We start from the raw sequence: 22,805 nt of genomic DNA, 5'->3' as shown, positions 1-22,805 counted from the left end.
TTAAATTTTCTTCTCCCCTTTACAACTCCTACCCCAAAGGCCAGTCCACAACATTGAAAATCAAGTTGATAAATTAGGCTCTTGCCACTCATTTTTGTCATCACTTCAGTGCCAGCAGATCAGGGCAGGAACAGTCTTCTCCTACCAGCAAACTGGCTGCATGTACCTGCGAGTCCCCTTCTCCCCACCCATCCGCATCACTACATAAGCTCATTTCAATGAAAATTACGTCAGCCTCTCAGCAAAAAGCCACTGAAAGCTTATAGCAAGAGCATGGAAGAATATCACTGAACTGATTCCATTAGTGTAATCCAAGAGAAAATAATGATTTATCAGACTTAGAACTTGGAAACAGAAAACAAACAGTCTTTGGCAAAGCAGAGAAACTCAGATTTATAATCAACCGAATAAGCATGGAAATGAGAAAGCTCTCAACCTCCTGCAAATGAAAGAGCGAAATATTGTGATAATGCCAACAAGGGGTTCTTAGAGATGTAAAAAGTACTAGGAGGGAAGGAGACAAGAAGCTTCCTGGTGATGGCAGAGGAATGCAAACAGCTTCACCCAGATGGGATGAGGAGTAATATTAACACCACTAAGACACTGTACCAGCAGCCACAGGCTGCAATAGAAACAGGTGGAAAAAAACCCAAAAAACCCCAGAAAAAAACCCACATGGGCTGGCCTTAAGATCTGCTAAGGCCCATGTGAAATAAGGGCTGCAGGCAGTACTCAGGCAAGCACCTGAAATGCCCACAGCACGTCTGGAGAAGGGGGCCCTGGAAGCTGTGAGAGGCTGGCAAGCGGTGGCGGCGGCAGGAGGGACCACCAAGAGTAGGGACTGAACCAGCCTCCCTGCTTGCAGAGGTCAGACAGACAGTGTTGAGGAGGGTTTCATTAACCCTGAGGTGCTCAAGTTCCCACAGCTCATTTCTCCAGGAATGTGGGTAATAAGTTTATTGCAAGAAAGGAGACCTTCCGTACGTGTAAGCAGAAGAGGTGCTGGAGAACAGGATCTCCCAGAAGTCCAAATTCTTGTGCAGCTACATACTGAACACCTGCTAAAGTACTGCAAAAGTCAGGAGGAGCAATGAGGGGAGCAGGGTGAAAGCGTAGGTGTGAGTGATGAGCTATTCAACTGTGAAAACATCTGCAAAATGACCAAAAATTAAAGGCAGTCTGGTGCGAGAAGAGGGAATTTCCACGATGGAGCAAATGCTCTGCTGCTTGGTTGCCTTTCCTCTCCCTCTACCCTGCCTTTTATTTAAGAAGCAGACAAAGACAAAGCAAAATCCGCTTGGAATCCACCCTGCAGCTGACCCACCAGGGCCTCTCTCCCAGCCTCAAGCAACCTAAGCAATTGTTTTTCACACAGTGCACAAGGGAGCAGGATAAATCCCACCATCGTATTCAATCACCTCTGCACAAACACCACGCAGGGTCTGAACTGCTTTGTCAGATCTGCCAGGCACCAGCTGGGACTCGGGTGAGGCAGACCCTTCTCCAGGTGCTGGCTGTGCTGGGACCTCACCTGCTCGCTGTGGTCTGAGAACAGAGGTGAACTCCCACTGCCCAAAATATCATGGGAGTTCTTTGCTTGTCACCTACGGCCAGCACATACCTCAGCAACAAGCCTAACACAGCTTGTGCCAGACGTTTGGCAACTCCAAGATGCTTAAATATTTTACAACTAACTCAGCAGCACCAAAGGCAGTAGAGATCCAACCTTCCCAGTTAGCAGTCAGATGACACGCTTGCTGCTATATCTCTGGAAAACACAGGAGATCACAATCATTATCCACACTTATGAATAAAATATTCCTTTTATTTTAGTAAATCAACAAGGCTTATTTACACATAAAATAACTGTACATTGCAATTGAAAAACAGCTTGTGCTCAAAATGGTTAAAGCAAGTCACACACAGTCTGTCAGGAACACAAACAACCTCAAACCTCCCAGCGCCTTCGGCTCCCATCCTCTCCCAGGAAATCAGCTCTTTTTGTTCTGAATGATTTTCTGCTGATTCTCAAGACATTCCTTCAGCTTGTCTTCAGTGAGCGTCAGCCTCTGTTCCAGGATAGCAACAGTCTGCAAAATAAAACGAAAGCTGCTGTTGAGCTGCTCACCAAGACAAGCTACGTACTGTAGTCTCAATGGTGTAATAAAATGATAATTCACAGGAGTATTTTGAGGTATTTCAGGGCTGTAACTCCACTTATCAGCATTTCAGCAGGGCAGAGCCCCACACAACTTCAGAGAGGAGCAGAAGCTGCCAGGCATGAAGCTTTCCTGCAGACAACACTGATCACCTGTTCCAGCACTCAGTGCTTTCAAACCAGGCTCTGCGTTTCCTTTCACGGACAGGTTCCGTCCTTCCATGTTCATGAGCCACCAGACACTGTTCTGCTAACGAGAGACAGAAGTCTGGAACAGTTTTGCCCAGTTTTAGCTTTGATATTGCCTCGCTGTTTCTGATTCTTTCCTCCTTTCCCTGAGTGCCATTGGTTTGATGCAACTAAAACACACAAAACTTGCTGGACAAGCATGATGACAAGCAAGAAAACCCTCCCAGCACAAGACAGTGCAAGAGGTGATGGAGTGGAACTGAAACCCAAAGTGGCAGCATCTACCCTCACCATAACGCCTGAATATTTTTGTGTAATCCAGTTACCCCACAAAGGAGTGTTACATCTCTCTCCTCAAGCTGAAGTCATCATGTACAGGATGCACAGGAAGAACATTTTAACCACGTGGCAATAAAAGCTTCTGCTGAAAACCTTTTATTGATCACTCCAAGGTAATCAAGGGACCTGGCTATGCACAACTGCTTTCAGCTTCCAAAGACACCAGAACAGCTGATAATAGGCGGTGATGATTTAATGCTTTAATATCCATAAACTTATCAGCAACAATCAATAGCTTCACATTTTGAGCATTTTTACTGCATAAATAACTTCCTGTGTTAAAAACAAAGGATGTTCGGATCCTTGGACTTTAATAAAGTAATTCAAATAAACTCGGACAACTGCTGTTTGTATAGAAGTTATACATAGAAAGCCTTTTAATAGCACATTTCGTAAGCACATCTCTAAGTGCCTGACAAAAGAAAGCAGGTCTCATTATCCCCATTTTACAGCTGGGGAAACGAAAGCACAAAGAGAGGAAATAGCTTGGCTAAGGCCACTTGAGACTAGGAAAAGTCTCCCATAAAATGATTCAGGGAATGAGACGAATGGGTGGCAGGGGGAGAAAGCAAGAAATAGTAAAAACAACACCAAGCACCATGGCAAAGCCATCTTGCAAGACTGTGTATCCACAATGTCAGAATATAATGCACCCTAGTTTTCCTTCTGTTCAAAGCTTATTTCTGCTTCACATGTACCACTGACCTGTGACAAGGCAGAAGTGCTAACTCCTGCTGCCTAATGCAGCATTGCTGCAACTGTAGAAAGCTTCACCTGAAAGAAAAAACCCTGCACTGCTTAAATATTCCTGTGGGCTACAGCATTAGCTTCATTTAAGTTTTTTCCTCCTCTATTGCCACCCCTCTGAGGCACAAAAACTGCAGTACACAGAGAAGCAGAAGAAAAGTTGTGGAGCCGGCAGGTGATGTCCCACATGTCCTGGAGCCAGCAGGAGCCCTCCCGTCTATTCAAAGGAGAGAGGAGAGGGGGAGGATTTCATCTTTTTCTTATCCAGCCATGCTATTGCCTAGTGGCTGTCCTACAGAAGTCAGGAGTAAAGCTACTCAGGGCAGAACACAGCAGGCTGAGTGTCTACCAGGGGGTTACAGCAAAGATCCTATCCTGCAAACAGCCAGACAGAGAATGAAAAGCAGTAGGGATCCTGGCTTTTCCATTTGAAAAAGAACTAGTAACTCAAGACTGTTCGAAAAAGGGTCTCTGTGTGTGTGTGAAACATTGCATCAAATTTCCTTTAGAAAGATAATCAACTGAACTAATGTCCTGGTCACACTGCCCTGTTAGAAGCAAAGCCCCAGATTACTTGTGGTTCCTATATCCCAAGATTTACTGCCACCACAATCCTGCCATTACACACAGCACTGTAAGACTAAGCGCAAGTAAAGCAGATTTCAGAAAGCGCTGGATTTGTGAAAAAGCTGTAAGGAAAATGTTTATTGGAATGGAAATTGCTTGTAAGTATAAGCAGAAAACTCATAGTGAGTATTTTTTGGAAACTAAAAGTGGAAAAGTAGCAGTCAGAAGCGAAATCCAGGAAGTCCAAAGTAGGAACTGATGACTACAGTCCATTTAGACTTGAGTGTATGATGCCCAAAATACACAGGGCATCTGACATCCTAGGAAGGTAAGGGAAAGCACAAATACTGCCCAGCTGCTCTTAGTGCTATATTGTAACTTAGACACAAAAGAAAAGCTCCTTTTATTAGCAGCTGACAGTTTTACAATATTTCCATGTTACTATTTATAAAGCAAGTCCTTGTCGGTAGGCAAATTAAATTGCGTCCATTCAACTCCTGTATGTTTTTGCTATTGCTTTTCAGAAGATAACGAACCAAAAATTAAGCTTGATTCAGCGAGGATTCACTGGAGCCAGGCTTGCACTGGAGCTGTTTCTCTGTGGCAGGATCTGGGCTTCCTGTTGTGTCAGAAGCACAGCACATGTCTCCATTACGCACCGGGGAGTAAATGCTGGATAATTTATTAAAGTCCTGGCTCAGATCAGCAGAAGGGTAACAGCTTAGGCTTAAATGAGAAGAAAAATCTTTTTTTTTTTTTTTTTTTTTTTTTAAAAGGAGTATTTCTGACATTACAGTAATATCCTGAGCATCACTATGGACACCAGAACAGAAGATGGAATTTTTCACACAAAAGAAAACTTACTTAAATCACTCCTACCAACGCTTCCTGCAACATTTGTCTTCATTCATCTTCGCAGACTTAGCCTAGAAAAAAACTGCTCTTCTCTTTGGAAACATGAAAAAGAAACTATGTAGAAGAAAGTAAGTTGCCTCCTATTTACTTTTTAAGTTCTAGGGAATATTCAGCTCCATCCTCCCCCAGGACACCTGAACTGAAGCACCCAATAGTCTTGATGACAAGCCCCCTATGCTATTCCTCCACGTTATTTTCACTCCCTCAACCCAAATAATAGCAATTTGTGACGCTGTTCCAAGATGCCTTCATCAATATATTTCCCTTAGTCCCTGTTATACATTTCCCTGTCTGGTTAAGTAGCTGAGACAATTTAAGAACCTCTAGCCGCAAGGTCGAGGCTTTTGCAGTGGCCCTGGGGGGGCAATCTGTCCTGCCTCTTCTGAGGACTAGATAAGGGAACCAGGTGCTAACTGAATGCCAACAGAAACCAGTTCTACAACTGCCAAAGGAAACCTGAAAAGCCCAGGCCAGAGCGAGCAAGCAGGAGGCCATCAGCAACCCTCTGGAGTGGTGGTGGAAGCCCTGGCCGAGACACCCACCTAGACAAAAAGCTCCTCAGTACCTAAAGCAGTACTTAACCTGGAGCGGGGGCAAGGCAGGCAAGAGCACGGGAATACTGGAACAACGTTAGGCTCACCCTGCTAAGGGAGAGCTCTGCAAACAAAAAGCTGCAGCTCCTGCCCTGCCAGCATGTGGGTTTTCAGTGTGCCACTCACACTGGCTTTGACTGAGGTAGCACACACACCACCATGGGGGGTGTAACACTGCTCCGGTTGATCCGCAGTACCTGTGGGATGCCCGAAAAAAGATGTATTGATACAACAGTTACTCACATCAGGTAACAACAACTGGGCTGAGCCTACAATGGACAAGCCTGCACACCAACTACAAAGAAGATGAGCTTTTAGCCATGTGCAGGCGAAGTATTACACCTGCACTCCTATTCCCATCATCATTTCATAACATATAATCCCTCTTTTCCATTATCTTGAAGGAGGCAGAAGTAGCTTCCTAGCTTTACTTAAGTAAAGAAGATTCTTAAAGGTTTGCTCCCCCATTTTTACTAAGCATATGTTAAAAAAGATTTTGCAGAGCACTAACATACCAAGTAGCCCAAGAAAAAACTTTACTTCTACCTCTTCGGATTTCTCTTTCCAATCTGACATGTTAATTTATGAAGACAGCATTTTCTTTTCAATTTAACAAAAAACGCACCTGAAAAAGTATACGCAAGAAATGCAGAAGTTTAGAAGTTTCTGTGCACTCAGCTTTCCTAGTCCACTGTGTTAGTACAAAGAGAGACTTAGGATGCCTTTCAAGAGCTACAGTGAAGACTACAGATGGCCCATGGATTTGCAGAATAAGACTTGTCAAGTTTGACCTCAAGCTGCACACTTAAGAGCTCTGCCCTCTGTAACAAACAACGCCAACACTGGTTTGTTTTCAAAGAGCTAAATGCCCTGCTATAACTTCTTATGATTTTCCCCCAAAATAGTAATTTCAGAACCCATGTCAGTCCCAAACATGGCCAAGAAGTACAGCAAGTAAACTGCATCACAAATATGCTGCCTTAGCATCCAAGGGTCTCTCAGCAAGTGCTAATGAGCGGGTTCAGAGGTACCTGTGTACCTCTAGGGCACAAATTATGACACCTGGACCACAGATGGCTGCACAGCATTGAGGAGACCTGGTGGCGCTATATGGGAAAGCAAAAACAGCCTTGCAAGAAAGAAGTACAGCTGCCAACCTTCAGATGCACCAGTTAAAGCCAGTAATACGGACAAGAAAAGGTCCTAGTTACTGTATGCAGATCACTAACATGGTACCTCCAACACCCACCAAATACAGTCCTGAGCATAAAAGCAGTCCTATGCAGGAAGAGGAATAAACAAATAGCCAGGTAAATTAAACTTGGGAGCCCTTTCTCTAATGCAACATATGAAATAAACTACCACAGGAACAGTCTGCACTGAGGTAGCTCTACCTACCTTTCACAGGAAAAAGGTTAACTCCTTCCACCACCAGCAGTTCAAAATACCAAACGCCAGCTGCAAGATTAGAAGGCTCATGGGAGAATTCAGGCAGCAAAAGCCACCGAGATTCAAGCATGAACCTGTCTGGTAAGAAGCAGCCTTTGCTCCTATCATACTAAGTTTTGCCCTGACTTGCTGTCAGCCTCCCTTCAGTCTGAGCAACTACACCTAGTGAAACTCAAAGCAGACCCCTGCTATTACTAAGCACGCTTAAAGCAAGCTAGGCTGCCCTCCTCCTGGGCAAATCGTACCTTAACACAGTTTTGAGACGGGACCTGACACAGCTACCGATGTTCAGTATGCTCTGAAGCACGTTCAGCTAAATCTGGCAGTTCAGGCTCGCCAAGGACGTAAACCTCCCATCTCACAGTATAGCCAGGTACGAAGCCTTCGCAGTTATTAACACTATGCATGCACGGCTCTCTGCGTGTCAGGACTAGCCCTACTGTAGTGGTCAAAGCCTTAATCTCAGAGATCAAATACATAATTAGGTGGTTTGTGGTGTTTATTGGTTTGTTTTTTTTAACATGAAATGATTTCTAAGAGAAATGATAGCTCTTCAACTGCTTAGACTAAAACAAGATCTGCTACCCCAGAGACATTTAAAGTAAGTTCTGTAGCTCCTCACCATCTCAACTGCTTTGAATGCAAACTCAAAGGTGAATTCTCACAAAACCTATTTGCATAGAATATTTCACACCAGGCTGGTTTATGGATAGCATATTGATTATTTCAGAATGAAGATGACAGCTCATCTAGTGTTTCAGTCTTCCCCTCAATCTTTCTTTAATACAGCATCATGAATTTTTCTGGGTTTACTTTGTAACACACTTCCAATTACACAAACTCTTGCATTTGTACTAGAAAACACTTGACCTCAGCATGGCTAGGCAGGAAGGTATCGGTCAGTGCTGCTGCCCAGCTGCTGGTCAGGAATTCCTGCACGCCCCCTCAGTTTTTGCACATTCATCCAATGTCACTGTTAGGTCATAGGGATTAGGAATACATGACAATGCTTGCAGAAATCCAAATGCTAGCACTAACCCGGCCTCATCAGGATCCCTATGCAGAGCTCCAGATCCTAAACAGCCTCCATGTCTTGTTCTCCAGTGCACAGCATAAGAGCTCACAGTGCTACCAGCTCTCTTCAGCCAACAGACAGGTGCTACTCACAACACTTGAAAAGTAAAGGGTTTTTTTTTTTACATTTAGCAACCCAAAGCACTACAAGAAGGAAGTAGTTTTAAAAATCTGAAACCAGCATTTCCCAGCTAACCCCACCTTACTATTATTGGGAGGGCGGCGAGGCGCTGGCCCAGGGTGCCCAGGGCAGCTGTGGGTGCCCCATCCCTGGCAGCACCCAAGGCCAGGCTGGACGGGGCTGGGAGCAGCCTGGGCTGGGGGGAGGTGTCCCTGCCCGTGGCAGGGGTTGGAACTAGATGATCTTTAGGTCCCTTCTAACCCAAACCATTCTGTGATTATCAGCTGCCATCTCTCCAGTACGCTCCACTTTCTGTAGATGCTTGAATCACAGTTAACCAATCTTTAACTAAATTATAGGAGCAACTTTGGTCTACTGCATGAGTCTATTCATGCAGCAGACTCAGTACAGCAACGAGCGATCACTTGCAGTGCTCCTTGTGCTTTTTACAGTAGGAAAACCATACAAGAGTAGCTAAAAATTCTAGAATTTTCTATTTTGCCAGACCAAGCAGCATGGTCAATACCAGTATCACAGTGATCAAAGGGACCCTGGAGGACAGAAAAGGATGTCCTTTGTATTAAATCAATCCCGGCCACAAAGATGAGCCACAGGCTCTGCCAGTTTCTTCCACACAGTGCGGGGACAAGGCACACAAACCATCTGTAACTGAGCCTTTCCATTTACAGCCCTCTTACTAAAAATGGTTCATCACTCATCTCTGCTGCTTCTGTCTTGACAGTTATCCACCAAAGCTAAACTGATAGCACTTGCATCAGATCCTGAAGTTTCTGGAAGGAATAGATGCAGGCTTCTGCACAGGTAGGGGCAGCTTGCTTGGTGCAGAGCTCCTAGACCTCTGGGGCTAGACCAGCACAGCAAAAGGAGGCAGGAGACTTCAAGTTTCATCACACAGTATGAAAGTTATGATGAACTACAACAAAATATCCAAGCACATACCGTGACAGCAACTGCACAGTATAGAGGTTAGAACCCCAAATGACTAGAGGTCTCCCCCAACCACAAAGACTTCAAAGACCTTCCATATCCTTCCCCTGACCTACCTCTGAAAGGATGCAAATCACTCTGCTGAATTCACCCAGCTGCTGGTACCCAGTGACTGAGTAACAATTTATATTTGTCTTTAAGGTCTACTTAAGAAAACAATCCTCCCCATTGAAGGATAATAGAAGGTGAAGGTCCTGTGGACCTCTAGAAAGATGATCAGCTGAGAATCCAGCCTTTAGACAGTGTCCTGCTAATACAGCAGTATCCCTAGAAGTTAATTTAATTTAAACAGTCTTAGAAAGAAAAAATACGTATTTGCATCGAGACTTAAGAGGTTTTGTAACAAGCATATTTTTGAAGTGAATTTTAGAAAAAAAGTAGCTCTAATATTAAACAGAGGACTGGCAACAACCATGGTACTTCATTTGGTTTTGAGTGAGAGATCAAAGCTACTGTATCTCCAAGAGATGGCTTTGATTCATGAGAAATAGCCTTTATGTCCTTTAAATTAAGATTTAAAAGGCAAGCTTATCTGGCATTTCACAGATTTTTCAGATGGGAACATGTTTCTATTAGTGTTTTGGTTTTGAGGCCATTTATTTTGAAGTAAGAACGGCTTGCACTTTTTCCCCCGTGTGTTGGGTCCACCTGTAGCCAGTGGGTGTTCAGGGCTTGAGAGCAACACAGAAACCAAGTCATTTGTGTAAGGCAGAGGTAGCAGTGCTTATGACCCAAATGAGAAAAGAAGTTCTTCTTGACTTGTAACTACTTGAAGTCATAAAAGCATTTATTCTGCTAAACCAGTTGCTTAACTTACATTCAGTACCTCACAGAAGAGAGGGGCCACATTAATTCCTCACCAACATAGGCTTTGGAGACCACATCTCAAAACAAACAAAACAAAACAAAAAAAAGACTAAAAAAATCTGCTTTTACTTGTTTTCTTTATAAGCATTGCACACACAAACATCTTCAGTTTTAATTAAGCAGCAACTCACTTGTGTCCAAATCTTTTTTTATGCTAAAGAACTTTATTTAAAAAATTCTTCTCCTCCCTCCCTCTGCAATCTTTTCTGGAGTGAAATAATCCTTTAATCTTATATGAGCTTCAGTTCAGGCTTGGATTATTTTACATATTCATCAAGCCTTCTCTGTTTCACTGTTGTGTTTTCTCCCAGCTTAATGCAAGATTAGTTTGGGGAAGTATATAAAGCTGTTTCCTGTGGGTGGATTATCGCAGCTATTTATGAATTTTTATGCTAACCTGATTCTGAACTCTTTGTTTGGAGCAGACATCTTCCTTCCCATATAAAACCAGCAGCTTTTGCCTCGGTGCCCACTGCCCACCAGTGCTACAGATTACCAGAGTGAACATGGCAGCTGCAGGTGTTTGGAGCGAGCACGAGAGTACACAAATTTTTGAAGATGTCATTGCAAATGCAGGTTTTCCACTGCAGCCAAGATGGTCACTCACAGATGATTGATCTTCTTTCAGAAATGCAGAAATTCAGCTGCTAGGGCAAAAATGCACTTGACCCAAGTAAACTCTTACTATGTGCTCCATTTTTGTTTCAGCCAAAACACGCCTTTCTGTTCCAGGAAGTTATCCAAGAGATAAAATCACCTTGTTTAAGGGAAAACTTTAATATTCAGCCCACCTCTTTATATAGGCACTGAGATACTGAGATCCAGCCTTTGATAAAAAAAATATAAATTGACAAACAATTTACATTTTCTTCCTTTTCACATCTCTAAAATGCCAGTAAAGAACAGGATTCTTCAACATGGAGACACTGACAAGATACTCTGCTGCAGGAAAGGTAGGAGCAAAGCATCTGTATTATTTATTACTCTCACCTTCCCGATTCCTTTGCCAGATTTGAACTGCCTGCTTTCCTACAAAGGGGCACAAGGGCATCTAAGTAATCCAAAACTACTGGAAATGACTGGCTTATGTCTGGATCCCAACTTCACTCCGTCCTTCAAGGCAGCAGCATTAAGCATGTGCTGCTCTTCTGAAAAAGGCAGTCAAACATTAACTTCTTTATTTGCACGTGAAGTATGGCCAAACACAAACCACATTTAGAAAAATTATCTGAAGACCCTTGTCAGGTCACATTAGACCACTTTCTTAGAAGTAAAACAAAAACGTCCTGACAGAGTTCTGGTGAAGAAGAAAAGAGGAAGGTTTTATTCAAAGACCAGTTTAAAGAAAGTTGCCAACACTTTAAAGAATGAAATAACAGCACAAAGTCAACAACATAAAAATGAAGCTTTATAAATCTGAGAGGGCCGTATCTATTTGCTAGAGCGGTTAATGCTAGATGTGGTACCCAGCAGCCATGGGTTTCCTCCGACCCATCCTTCTCTAGTAAGCGCTGAAGTGCCGAACTGAAGGAGCAAGTCTGCTCAGGTGCATCCTGCTGCGCAGGGCACAACGCCTCAGCGCCTCTACTTGTGGTTGGTGCCTGGCAGGAAGAGACCCCTTAATGGAATAAACACAATCCTGCTGTCTCTAAGTACATGACACCCCACTTCATCTGGAAATCTATTGTCAACAGAGGGAAGGTACTGATAATTGGTGAGCGGCAGAAAATGCATCTTCAAGTGTGCGGCTCCGAACAAAGCTGTGCACTGGCAAGAGATGACAGACTTCAGCTGATGTCTTCCCATTAAATCTTCCAGCAGAAATTTAATGCATTTTCTCTCCTTTCCACTTTCACATCATACTACGTTTAGCATGATAAACCTTGAAAGGATAGCTATGCAAAAAATACTAGGAAAATAAATCAGGTTTGTTATTTGCATGATTTCCTGAAGTAGTTTATCATAACTTTAAGTTTCCCTTACTGGTACATTACATCATGTTAACAGTGCTGGAAACTATGACAAAAAGAGCACAGGAACTCAAGGTACCACATCAGAAATATAACCAAGCTCCCATACAAACTTTAAATTCCTGAAAAACCTACGAATGTCTCTATCAAATAGAGGGTTTCTGGAAATATCGCAGGCACTCTGTCCTCTTCCTTTAACCCATATGGCCCTGCTTATGCCATGGGAGTTCTCTTTTAAACAAACAGCACTCAGGAATTACGAACTAATGATTTATAACAGCGTACCAGCAGCATCCTCAGCCCTCCTCCAAGAAAGGAAAAATACTGACATCTATTAGGTGTCTATTAGGTGACATCTATTATTTATGAAAGCTTTTTGTTCCATTTTCAAAGCAGCAGTGGTGTCCCCCTTCGACAAAAAGAAGTCAGCAGGCCCAAATCTGCCATATAAACCACACAATGTTGGTTTGAACCTGCTGCTAGGGAGCAGCACCCAGTTGTACCTTGGCAGAAATGGCTAGGAAAGACAACCAACGCACCACCACCTGCTGCTGTTTCAATTTCATTTGGATCTCTGCTAGCCATCTGCACGCTATGGCTCTTCCCAGTCACCAACTGCACAAAAGAGGGATAACAGGGGCTTTCAAGGTACCACATCAGAAATATAACCAAGCTCCCATGGAGCTAACGAACTATAAATTCCTGAAAAACCTACAAATCTCTCTATCAAACAGAGGGTTTCTGGAAATATCACAGGCACCCTGTCCTCTTCCTTTAACCCATATGGCCCTGCTTATGCCATGGGCAGCCAGAGCTGCATTCCGCTCTCTGTTACACACCATCAGCATTGGAAAAAACAAAGTTTAGCTATGCAAGCAGACGCCCTCCAGAGTTACCTTCCACAGCTCTGTCTCGCTACCTGCCAGCATCCCTCCTCTTTGAGGAACCTCCTCCCTTACTCTAGGAATGAGGGCTTCTTCCGGGCTCATTTGCTTAAGTTTGTTTGGTGTTGGTTTGTTTCGCTGTTAAATATAAAAACCTTGGCATGAAAATGAAGAATTATGAAACCATTTCAACGGTGCGTCAGGAACATCTACTTGTACAAGTGCATTAAGATGGTGTTAATACAAAATACAACATACAAAGATTAGAACCAATGGGAAATTAAGTACTTCAAGGATGGCAAAAAAAGCTACAAAAAAGGTAAGAGGCTGCTGAATGCAGAGTTACTCAAGGCAGATTTTTCGTTTTTTACTATTTCAGGCCTATTTCCAATTTTATCCTATAACCTACTAATTTATTCCTCCCCCACTGATCTCAATTTCTCTTTCTGCTAGGTTTAAAATAACATTTGGAATTTTCTACAGTTACATCTTCAAGAGATGTTTGCATTGCTTATATCTAGTTTAAATCCCACACATACTGTTTACTGCAATATTTGCCTTCTCTAAACACCTATGAGGTTGAAAAAGAGACATTACACATTCATCATCAGAAGCGGGGATCTGATTTATGTAATGAAAGATAACGATCACATTCCAAACTTACTAGGGAGAGGTAAAAAGGGTAAGAAAGTATTTTGTGTATACACTGGGTTGCATTTTACTCACAAGCATGAGGGCCCAATGTCATACAAGATTTTTTCCTCCCCCCTCCAGCATTCAGCTTTTTAGAGATCACAGGAAAAGTGCTTTTTTGCATTTCTGCCAAATTAACTTAAATACCTTTTGGTTTTCACCCTACACTATTTCAGACTGTCTGTAGTCCTGGAATGTTTTTTAATCCTTCAGTCAGCCCTACTTCAATCCCCCAATGGGCCCTCCAACCCATCATCTCACACTTTTTGACAAGTACTTCTTCTCAAGAGCAGAGAGCTAACTCAGACTAGTTATTAGTACGTTCAATATCGAGTGTTCAAGACCTGCTTGTTCTGCCTCAGAAACAACACTCAAACTCACAGAAAAACACTCCCACACAGATTTTTCCATCCTACGACCACAGTCTCAGCTACAGGAGATTACCAATGTTTACTATCCCATGCTTTCTCCCTGCTTCTCACATACCTCAAAAATACACAATGAAATTCAGCCCTAGACAATAATCAGATGGTATTTCTTCACAGGAAGAATGAGAAGTTATTTAAACAAAAAACAGCTCTATCCCCACATTCTTAATAAGTAAACACATACTGTGATGATCACCATTAATGGCTGGTACTGTTCAAGCATTGCTTAGTGACTCTGAGGAAGAACTGCATGTTAACACTTCAGCAAGGGATTAGCTGTCTGCTAGCTGTGGGTGAAAAGCATGTTTCAGAGATGAGGCACAGAAGGGCCCAGACTTGTTGATGGGAGGAGAACACTGCAGAAATTGGACTGTGTAGGTGAACGCTGGGTGGGGGAGAGGAGCGGGATCTGAACAGAATTTACCTGGGAGAGAGGAGACAGAGATTATTCACCAAAAGAGAGTCCTACTGCCAACCACTCCTTTAGGCATCACTTTAGATAACTCTTGGCTAATAGGACAGGGTACCAGAGCTAGCTCAAGTAGCACTCTGCTACACTGCAGCATAAAGGAATTCGGGGAAGAGCAAGACGCAACCTGGAAGTCAATGTGAGGGAACTGACAGAAGCTGACAAGGATGAAGACAGATTCATTAAAAAAACTAAAAGGCAGAGGTTTTGAACTAGTCACACTCATTCCATGAAACTACTGCAAAACATTCCCAGTTCTCCCAGTCAGAGGTTCCCCTTTTATTACAAAATTAAACAGCAAACCATACCTGAGTCAGAACATCCAACTGTCCCATAATATGCTCCAAGGTAGTTGCAAGACTGCTCTCCTCCTCTTGCTGCTCGTGGTTCCTACCAGAATCCTGCATTTTTGTTTTCTTAAGATGAATACCACAATCCATTTCTGATTGCTAGAAAAATAATCAGACATAATCTGTTATTGAGATGCAAACAACTGGAGAAGGATTTCTGTTTCACGGAGGGTAAACAGTGAAGAACAGTTTATGTTGGGACATGCTATTAAAAGCAGGCAAAGGAGAAAAGGAATTGGTCTTGCCACAGCTGGAAAAGGAAAAGTTGCTACAGAACTTCTCTGCCTTCCCCAGGTGGAGGGTTTTTTCCTGGGTTCTTTGTGTGTGTTTTTGTTTGTTTTTAAATCTCCATCAGGAAAGGCAAACCTTAGATAACAATCTTGAAGCAATCCTGCAAGGTTAAAGTCTCATATGTGCAAAGAGCTCTGGCATGTTCATGTGGTACACAGGCATAGACTGTACAGGTAAACGAAGACTTACTGGAGCCACATAGAATCACTACATCCAAATTATAAGAATTAAGTAAGCTTCACAGAGGAGTCCAATTACTTCAACAGTAAAGTAAAAGCCTCTCTCCGTGTTTGGTAGTTGTAAGAAGGATGCTGTACCGCAGTTAAAATTCAGCAGAAGCAAGATGTTCCAAGATGCATTAAAACAGGCAGCTTTGATTTAGTAATTTTAATTTTGTTTGTATCTTGAACTGGTTTTCCCTCCTCAATGAGGTTAAGAACAAGTTTACTTTGAAGTTTCAATTTCAACTGTTTTAGATATGCAAGCTCAAGTATTTCATTCTGAATAAATTAAGTGTTAAAAGCACAAATAGATCTCTACTAGAGAACTTATTTTTCTTTCCTTTTCTTTCAAACTGTTATCTTTATCTTTCTTCTAGAACAAACACTATTTGCATTATTTACTTGCATTACTACCAGAGGTAGTTCAGAGAAGTTTATGTAACTAAACAAGGTAGCCAACAGATTGAGCAATTGCAGATTTAAATTTCTCAACTTATGCTAACAGACAAGATTTGAATCTAAAGCCAAGATCACAGCCCTCAAAACATGGTTCTCCACGGCCTGGTGCAGCTCCATCCCATGCACTTACTACTCACATATATGACTGAAGTTTGGAAGTCAACAAAGCAGCAAGGAATTCTGACAGACTGAAAAATGGTCTCTAGAAGTTCTCCCACATGTGCTTTTTCTATGCAAGAAATGAAGAGTTGCTTCCATCTCCTCTCTCATATGCACTACTACAAATGCATTTCTCATCAGCACTGTACCGCTTTACCTGCTCACCTCTACATTTGATGCCAGCTGTATGCAGATCTGCAACTAAGCTGCAACAAGACCTTTGACCAGCTCAAAATTTTAAACGCAAAACTGTTTAGTGGGTTATGAAGATACATACACACACATGTATGTGCATACACACACAACAAAGATATGTATTTAAAAAATAAATACATATAAAAAACCTTGTGCTGGTGGGAGTCACTGATTCAGGCCACAGAAAGGCTCCCAAGGCTGAGGTCCAGCTCACCAGTTACACAAAATAAGCACTAAACAGCGCGAGGAACAGAAATGTGACTGCACAGGGAAGCTGGAGGTGGAGCAAGGAAGAGAAAAACAAAAAGAGGCCACAGCAGTAGTAGGCTCTGACAGGCAAATGGCTTGCTGCTGTCCACCGACTCCTAGTATGGGCCAACCACACCTCCTAGATCCTGCCAACCAAACCACCCTCACACAGCTACGCATCACAAGACCAGTTTCACACAAGGAGCAGGAAAGGATACACTTAACTGCTCCACAGGGATCGCTGTGCTATGCCACAGGCTTGGGATGGAGCTGGCTATCAGGGGGTAGCAGCCACACCAGCCTCTGCTAATTTGCTTCCTCCCACTTACTTGGATAATTTGGATTATCTGCAGGCCCTAGGCCAACACAGCCCACAGTCCAGGTCACATTGCACAGCCACGGCATGGGAGCCACACTCAAAACTACTCCTGTGCAGCCTGAAAGCCACATGTTGTTCACTGATACATTGATTTAATTAACTAAAATATGTTCTTGCAGAGATGAGATAAAGCCAGCCTTACAAAGCTTCTATTTGCTGTTTAAATTTAAAAGTAAAAACAATAACCCCCAAACACTGCTTTTCAATGGATAGTTAGCATTAAAAAGCATGTTTTCTCGTTATTTTAAGGCTGACTATTCTATTTTGATGATGTAACTTTAGGCCAGTCAATCATGGCACAGCAGAAATTTGAGTGAGCTAACACTGCATACAACCTGCACTTAAAAACCCCAAATGATGATGAGCTATCTACTTCAAAACCCATTAGAACAAGCTGACTCACAGAAGCAGAAAAATGACTGTACCAACATATTTTCTCCCTCTATCTTTATAGCATATGTCAGACAGCTTTTCATAAAAAGCTGCTGGGTTGAACTCAGTTGATATTATCTTTGCTCCAGTCCACAAAGTTTAAGAGTCTGGCATATTCGCAAGGGTAATACTGCAGAGATGTTCCCACACCCGATGCTTTAGGGGTCAGGTGATTCCTCATCATGTCAAGTTGAAGCCTGGGGCAGCAGCAGCTGTTTGTCACAGATGCTACATTCTGCTGATCAGCTCACAGGCTATGTACCACCTCCACAAGCAGTCAAGCAAGCCACCTCCACAAAGCCCATGTGGGTTCCTGAAGGTACTCTGAATGGTGGCGACACCCCCAAGAACAGAAGTATATCTACTTATAAAAACAGAAGCATGACAATATGGCATACTGTCCCATTTCAAACACCACAGCTGCCTGAAAGGTTCATTACAGCCCGTCATCAACAAGAAGACAACCTGTAGCTACAGCCTTCAGCAATGAAGTTCTGGGTTAGTTGATCTACCTAATGAGGGGCACATCCAGCCAGCAAATAAAAAAACCTATGTCAATGTGTCACGGAGTATGACTTCCAAAAGGGAGGCTTTCAAACTGACCAAGGTCTTTGAATATTCAGTTCTAGGAACAAGCACATCCTACCTAACCTACCCTGTCAGAGCAGGTGCAAAAACCAAGTACCCAACACGCACATCTACAGACAGCACTGAACTGCTGCCCACAACCAGGCACAAAAACTGAAGTCAGTTTGCTCTGGCTTCCTACTCATCCCACCCACTCTGACAGCATCAAGGTGCAGTCTGAAGTCCGGGACCTGTCCAAGCAGGCTTCTCAAAAAGGAGCCCTACATACAGCATTCAACAAGGCTTAAGCCTGGATTTGTCCCACACAGGCATGTCCAGGGCAAGGGGGAGCTCACTGAAATGCTGCACGCTCTCAGCTGGACACACAGGGCAACGCTGCAGGCCGTAAGCACGGCCCATCATGGACGGAACAGCAGAAGGACAACAGCAAAGGCTCCGCCGATGGCCAACTCAGCCAAAGCAAACACCACACTAGCGCATCTCAAAGGCACAGCACTTTTCACAGGTTTAAACAGAGCATTTGCATTCACCTGGATCAGATTCACTAGCCTAACTTCAGCTCACTTTTTCTGAAGAGGCTGAGGAGTCCAAGTAGGTAACTTGTATTGGCACTACCCAAAGCATATCCCGCTGCTACTAGCTAACAGAAGCCTTCTGAACACGGTAATACCATGGCCTTCCCACCACGGCGTCAAGGAGAAAGGCAGGGGTTGGGGTTTGTTGTTGTTGTTGTTTGTTTGTTTTTAACACTTTCAGGTTTTTCATGCCAGAGTCTCCAATTTCTACAGTCAAGGAACGCGTTGATTGCTAAGAAAACACAGCCAGGATTTCACAGGGCAGATACTGAGGTAGTTTATAAGTATCCTAAATCCAAATGGACACCCAGAATTGTTTGACATTCATTTTTAGAAAGCTGCCAAACATCCTGATGAGCTCAAACATACCCATCTTCATTAAAAAAAAACTGGAAAGAGACTGCTCAGAGGGACAGGTCGTCTGCCAAAGCACACACCTGGGCTTCTGCCACAGCTCAAACCCAGCAGGGACACACTGAAGCTGTGTTACAGAAGCAACCAGGCTGCATCTACCGCATCATTCGTGCAATTGCCAGATTTGACAGTGGTAAGCATCACTGTGGGGTCCTTCAGGGGAAGATTTGCCCTTTACATTTTAAAAAGAGGGAAATGCTTGGAAACTTTCCCTTAACAGCCACACTACAATTTGTACTTACCGCTACCTTAATGGCCAGTACATTTGAAAGGAAGCGTGCACCTAAGTGAGGAAGAACTGAACTGTCCCTAGACTGAAACCTTTTCAAATTTTGTAAAAGAGGATTAAAGTCAGCCACTGCTACTGTCCATAAGAATGAACAAGAGAACCTTCAAAGACCAAACTACAGCCACCCTTCTCCTAACAGCAACCTGTATCATGTGGTGAGCCAGCCACTAGTGATTTAAATTCTAACAGATTTAAAAAAAACACTGCAAAAATATAGAGTCCTGAAATACACACTGGCTTTTTGTCAGTCTCAGCACTGATGAGCATCATGATTACAGAGAGACACCTGTACTCCTGTCTGACTCACCTGCAAGGTAAAATGCTAGCTGAATCCTGGGGACAGGCATCAGAAACAATGACAGTATTGCAGAGGTATTATTTATTTTAGTCAAAGTTCAAGTGCACAATTTATTTGGCAAAACCGAATAAATGTATTTGCCATTAAATATCTTATTACAACATCTGCGTATTAAGCACTTCGTGCTATAGCAAGAAGCAGCTGAACATTAAAGGAAGAATAGATGAGCAGTTTCAGAATACAATACAGCTCTCAGTGACAAAGGGAAAACAGAAGTGATTTATTTATAGCAACCACTTAAAGACAGCACAGTGCAACTACTTGGGGGAAGGGGAAAATTAAACAGCCTTCATTCCAGAGGTCTCTTACAGAGCCTCATACAAAAATTGTTCTGGCTAAGCAGCATACTTGCCAGCTAATAGTGCTAATCGGGGGTGAGGGGGGCAAATATTAACTACACAACACATGCACACCTGTAGTAAAACTGCAAGGGATAAAAAAAAAAAAAAAGCCATTTTGCTTTCTAAATGGTGATACTTAGAAGATATATTGACAGGATAACCACCTACCCGAATTTCACACCTACTAATAAAAAGTAGGATTCTTATAATTCAATGCAGAGGAAATATTTATTTTCCCTTCTCTTCACCTCTCTCCACTGGAAGAGAAGAACTGAGCAGTGAGAGGGGGGCAGGTTCAGGTCTACTGTTAAGTCCCTTTAAACCAATTTCCACAGTATATCTACTCTTTAGGGTTTGTTTGGTTTTGGGTTTTTTTTAGAAAGAATATGATATTATCAAGAATTAATTTTCAAGTATCTAGAAAGACGGCATGCCCTTTAAGCAACACACACATCTAATGTCTTCAATTCCATACAGACATCCAATTTCTAATTCACAAAGTGCAATTAAATTCACTGCCTGAGCTGAAAAAAAAATCCCCTAGAAACAACAGAGGAGCAGAAATCTCCCAGAGGTGGCATACACTGTTTATCTGGACCCCAATTCTACTAATCCAAATGAGAGAGAAATATCATTAAAAGTCTTCTATTTCAAGGAGTCATTTTCACCACAGGTAAAGTGATATTTTAAATGTGTTCCCAGAGAGCAACAGTGACATCCAGTGGAAGCATATTAGTTTCAAGGTAAGCTCCACAGAAGGTCAGATGGAGTACACCATGCTAGACTGGAGGACTCATTAAAAACTGAGAGGTAACCTCATTTCTCCCTGCTACACACAAAATTTCATTGACTGAACACAGCTCTCCAAGGACAAGCACATTTCTCTGACTGGAAAAGCATCCCCTCTTCCAGGTAGCACTACTGGAGCAATCAATGTTCTTTTAAGACTTGCGTTACTCTACATCTACTGTGCAAACCAGCATAGTGCAACAACTAGAAATAGGATACAAGTTAAATTAGCTTTGTGAAACAATTTATAGGACCATTCATCCCTGCTCACCTCTTATTTCAGGATTTAAGTTGCAATAATGGACAGGTATTGGGGGGCGGAGGTGTGTGTGTGTGGAGAAGAGAGGTGAAAAGAATGTTACTTCCCTTTTATCTTTGCTTCACACGGAAAGGTAAGTTGGGTTAGATACGCAAGAGGCCAGAAATTACTTAGATAGGACCCTTCTCCCTATTGGTGCTACTACAAATACCAAGTTAAAACATTAAAACTTGGCACCCATAACAGCCGTATTTTGCCATAAGCCAGTAAATATTAAGTCTGCGATAACCCCAAGAAGAAATTGAGTGAATAGGTATATCTCAAACCCCTCTAAATCCTCAGGCACTCCTGTGCCAAAGCCTAAGTGAACACCTGGCAGAGGTGGGCGGATGGACTAAGGTTTGTGTATTTTAAGCGAAGCAGCATCATACCATCCCGCTCTGCTGACCAAACTGCCAAGAAGCAAAGAAACAGGGGTAACAGCTAACGGCCAGCTACAGTACTCAAACATGCATGAAACCAGCCTGGCTAGACACAGAAGGCTGCACTTGGACTGACATTTGTATGTGCTTACAGAAATAGTAACACCTTACCACCGCAAGTGACACTTTGGCAATCTGGCCAAGAGCAGGTCCTAACCCTGCTCCTGCCTGCCTGCCAGCAAGGAAAAGCTGTTCCTCTCCTCTCCTGTGTTTCAGTGACCTTGCTCTTTGGTTCACTGTCTGTTGGTCCACTTCACTTACCTCTACATTCTGTGTCACTTCTAAACTGGGACAGACATTAGTATCATGGCTTTCAAGGTAACTTCACGTGACAAGTATCTATGCAGACTGCTAAAAGCATCCATGCTACATGCTGTCCATGCTCTTCAGCTGGTTTATGCTGAGCATCATGGCATCAATTGGTTGTGTGCCAGCTGAGATCAGGCTCACTGTTTTTTGTGCTACGTCATCTTTGTGTTATACAAAACATTGAAGGAAAGTAGATCCCCTGCACAGATTCCCAAGGACGAGCATATCTGGCACCGGAAGAAATAGAAGTCACAGTTCCTGATAACTTCTGGCAAAGGGGATTGCCACAACCCAAAACAAGTAAGGAATATAACTCTACACAAAGCTAGGGTTTCCAAATGATTAGTAATTAATTCAATACTACATTAATTCACAGTCTTACTAAGGGAAAATGATAGAACAAGACAGAACAACTACCTTCAGTAGTCCCCTCCTTTCCAATTCAAGTTACATTTTAAATACCTAGGAAGCCCTCTACAAACATTGAGGAAGAACGTGAAAGTTTTGCTTGTATTACATTTCCAAAAGCACAAACAGCATTGCTGTGATGAGTGAAAATCAGAAACAGTAATGCCAGACATTGAAAGCCCAGTGAAAGAGCGCACAGACAAGTAGAACGTAATGACTACCAGCAGTTTAAAACATAAAGCAGGTCTGTATTACTTGAGAAGGAAAAGCTAAGGGTAGTCTTCAACATCTTAATTTGTTTTTTCCTACTTTGCTTAAGCATTTTACCTCTCTTAACCAAATTCTCCCCTCCTATCATTCCTACTGTTTTGTTAGGAGATATGATGAGGTCTTCCAGAATTTAGTACGGAATAAACAAGCATTGTTGCACGGGTGATGCTCAGCTGGCTATCCTAACACTGGCTCCTGGAGACCACCAAAAATCTCAAAGGAACAGTTTTGTGTGGAAACAAAACATGAGAACCATTGGTAAAAAATTTCACCAAGAATTGAACTACTGTTCCCTGGCCCCATTTAAGATCACTCTTGGGAAAAGCTCCCAAGAAAGAGCAGCCAAACACCAAGAGAAGCGTTTATTCTCAGCCTTGGGTTATCCAGCTACAGGTTTTTACACCAAATGCAACAGTCTCCAAGGCAAGAAGCAAAACAGACAGTGATCTCCTGAAGTGTGAACAGCTTCCAGCTCATTTTCTTCATCAGAATAATTTGCCTCTTTCTGATGAAATTG

General features: G+C 42.8%; 1 protein-coding gene across 3 annotated transcripts in view; it reads right to left on the bottom strand.

Moving 5' to 3' along the window:
• Positions 1 to 1,804: 1,804 nt before the first annotated feature.
• The window catches only part of POC1A (POC1 centriolar protein A), a 59,580-nt gene continuing 38,579 nt past the window's right edge, over positions 1,805 to 22,805 (bottom strand). For 2 of the 3 annotated variants that reach the window (XM_056336159.1, XM_056336157.1), the window contains exons 10-11: positions 14,780 to 14,920; positions 2,097 to 14,426 (exon numbers count right to left, since the gene is read on the bottom strand). In XM_056336159.1, coding sequence (XP_056192134.1) covers positions 14,310 to 14,426; positions 14,780 to 14,920 — 258 coding nt within the window. In that variant the 3' untranslated portion in view covers positions 2,097 to 14,309. The other variant, XM_056336158.1, reaches the window with a different exon arrangement.

Source organism: Falco biarmicus, chromosome 4, assembly GCF_023638135.1.
Source record: "Falco biarmicus isolate bFalBia1 chromosome 4, bFalBia1.pri, whole genome shotgun sequence".
Taxonomy (NCBI): Eukaryota; Metazoa; Chordata; class Aves; order Falconiformes; family Falconidae; genus Falco; species Falco biarmicus.
This window is presented reverse-complemented; position numbering and strand designations above follow the sequence as displayed.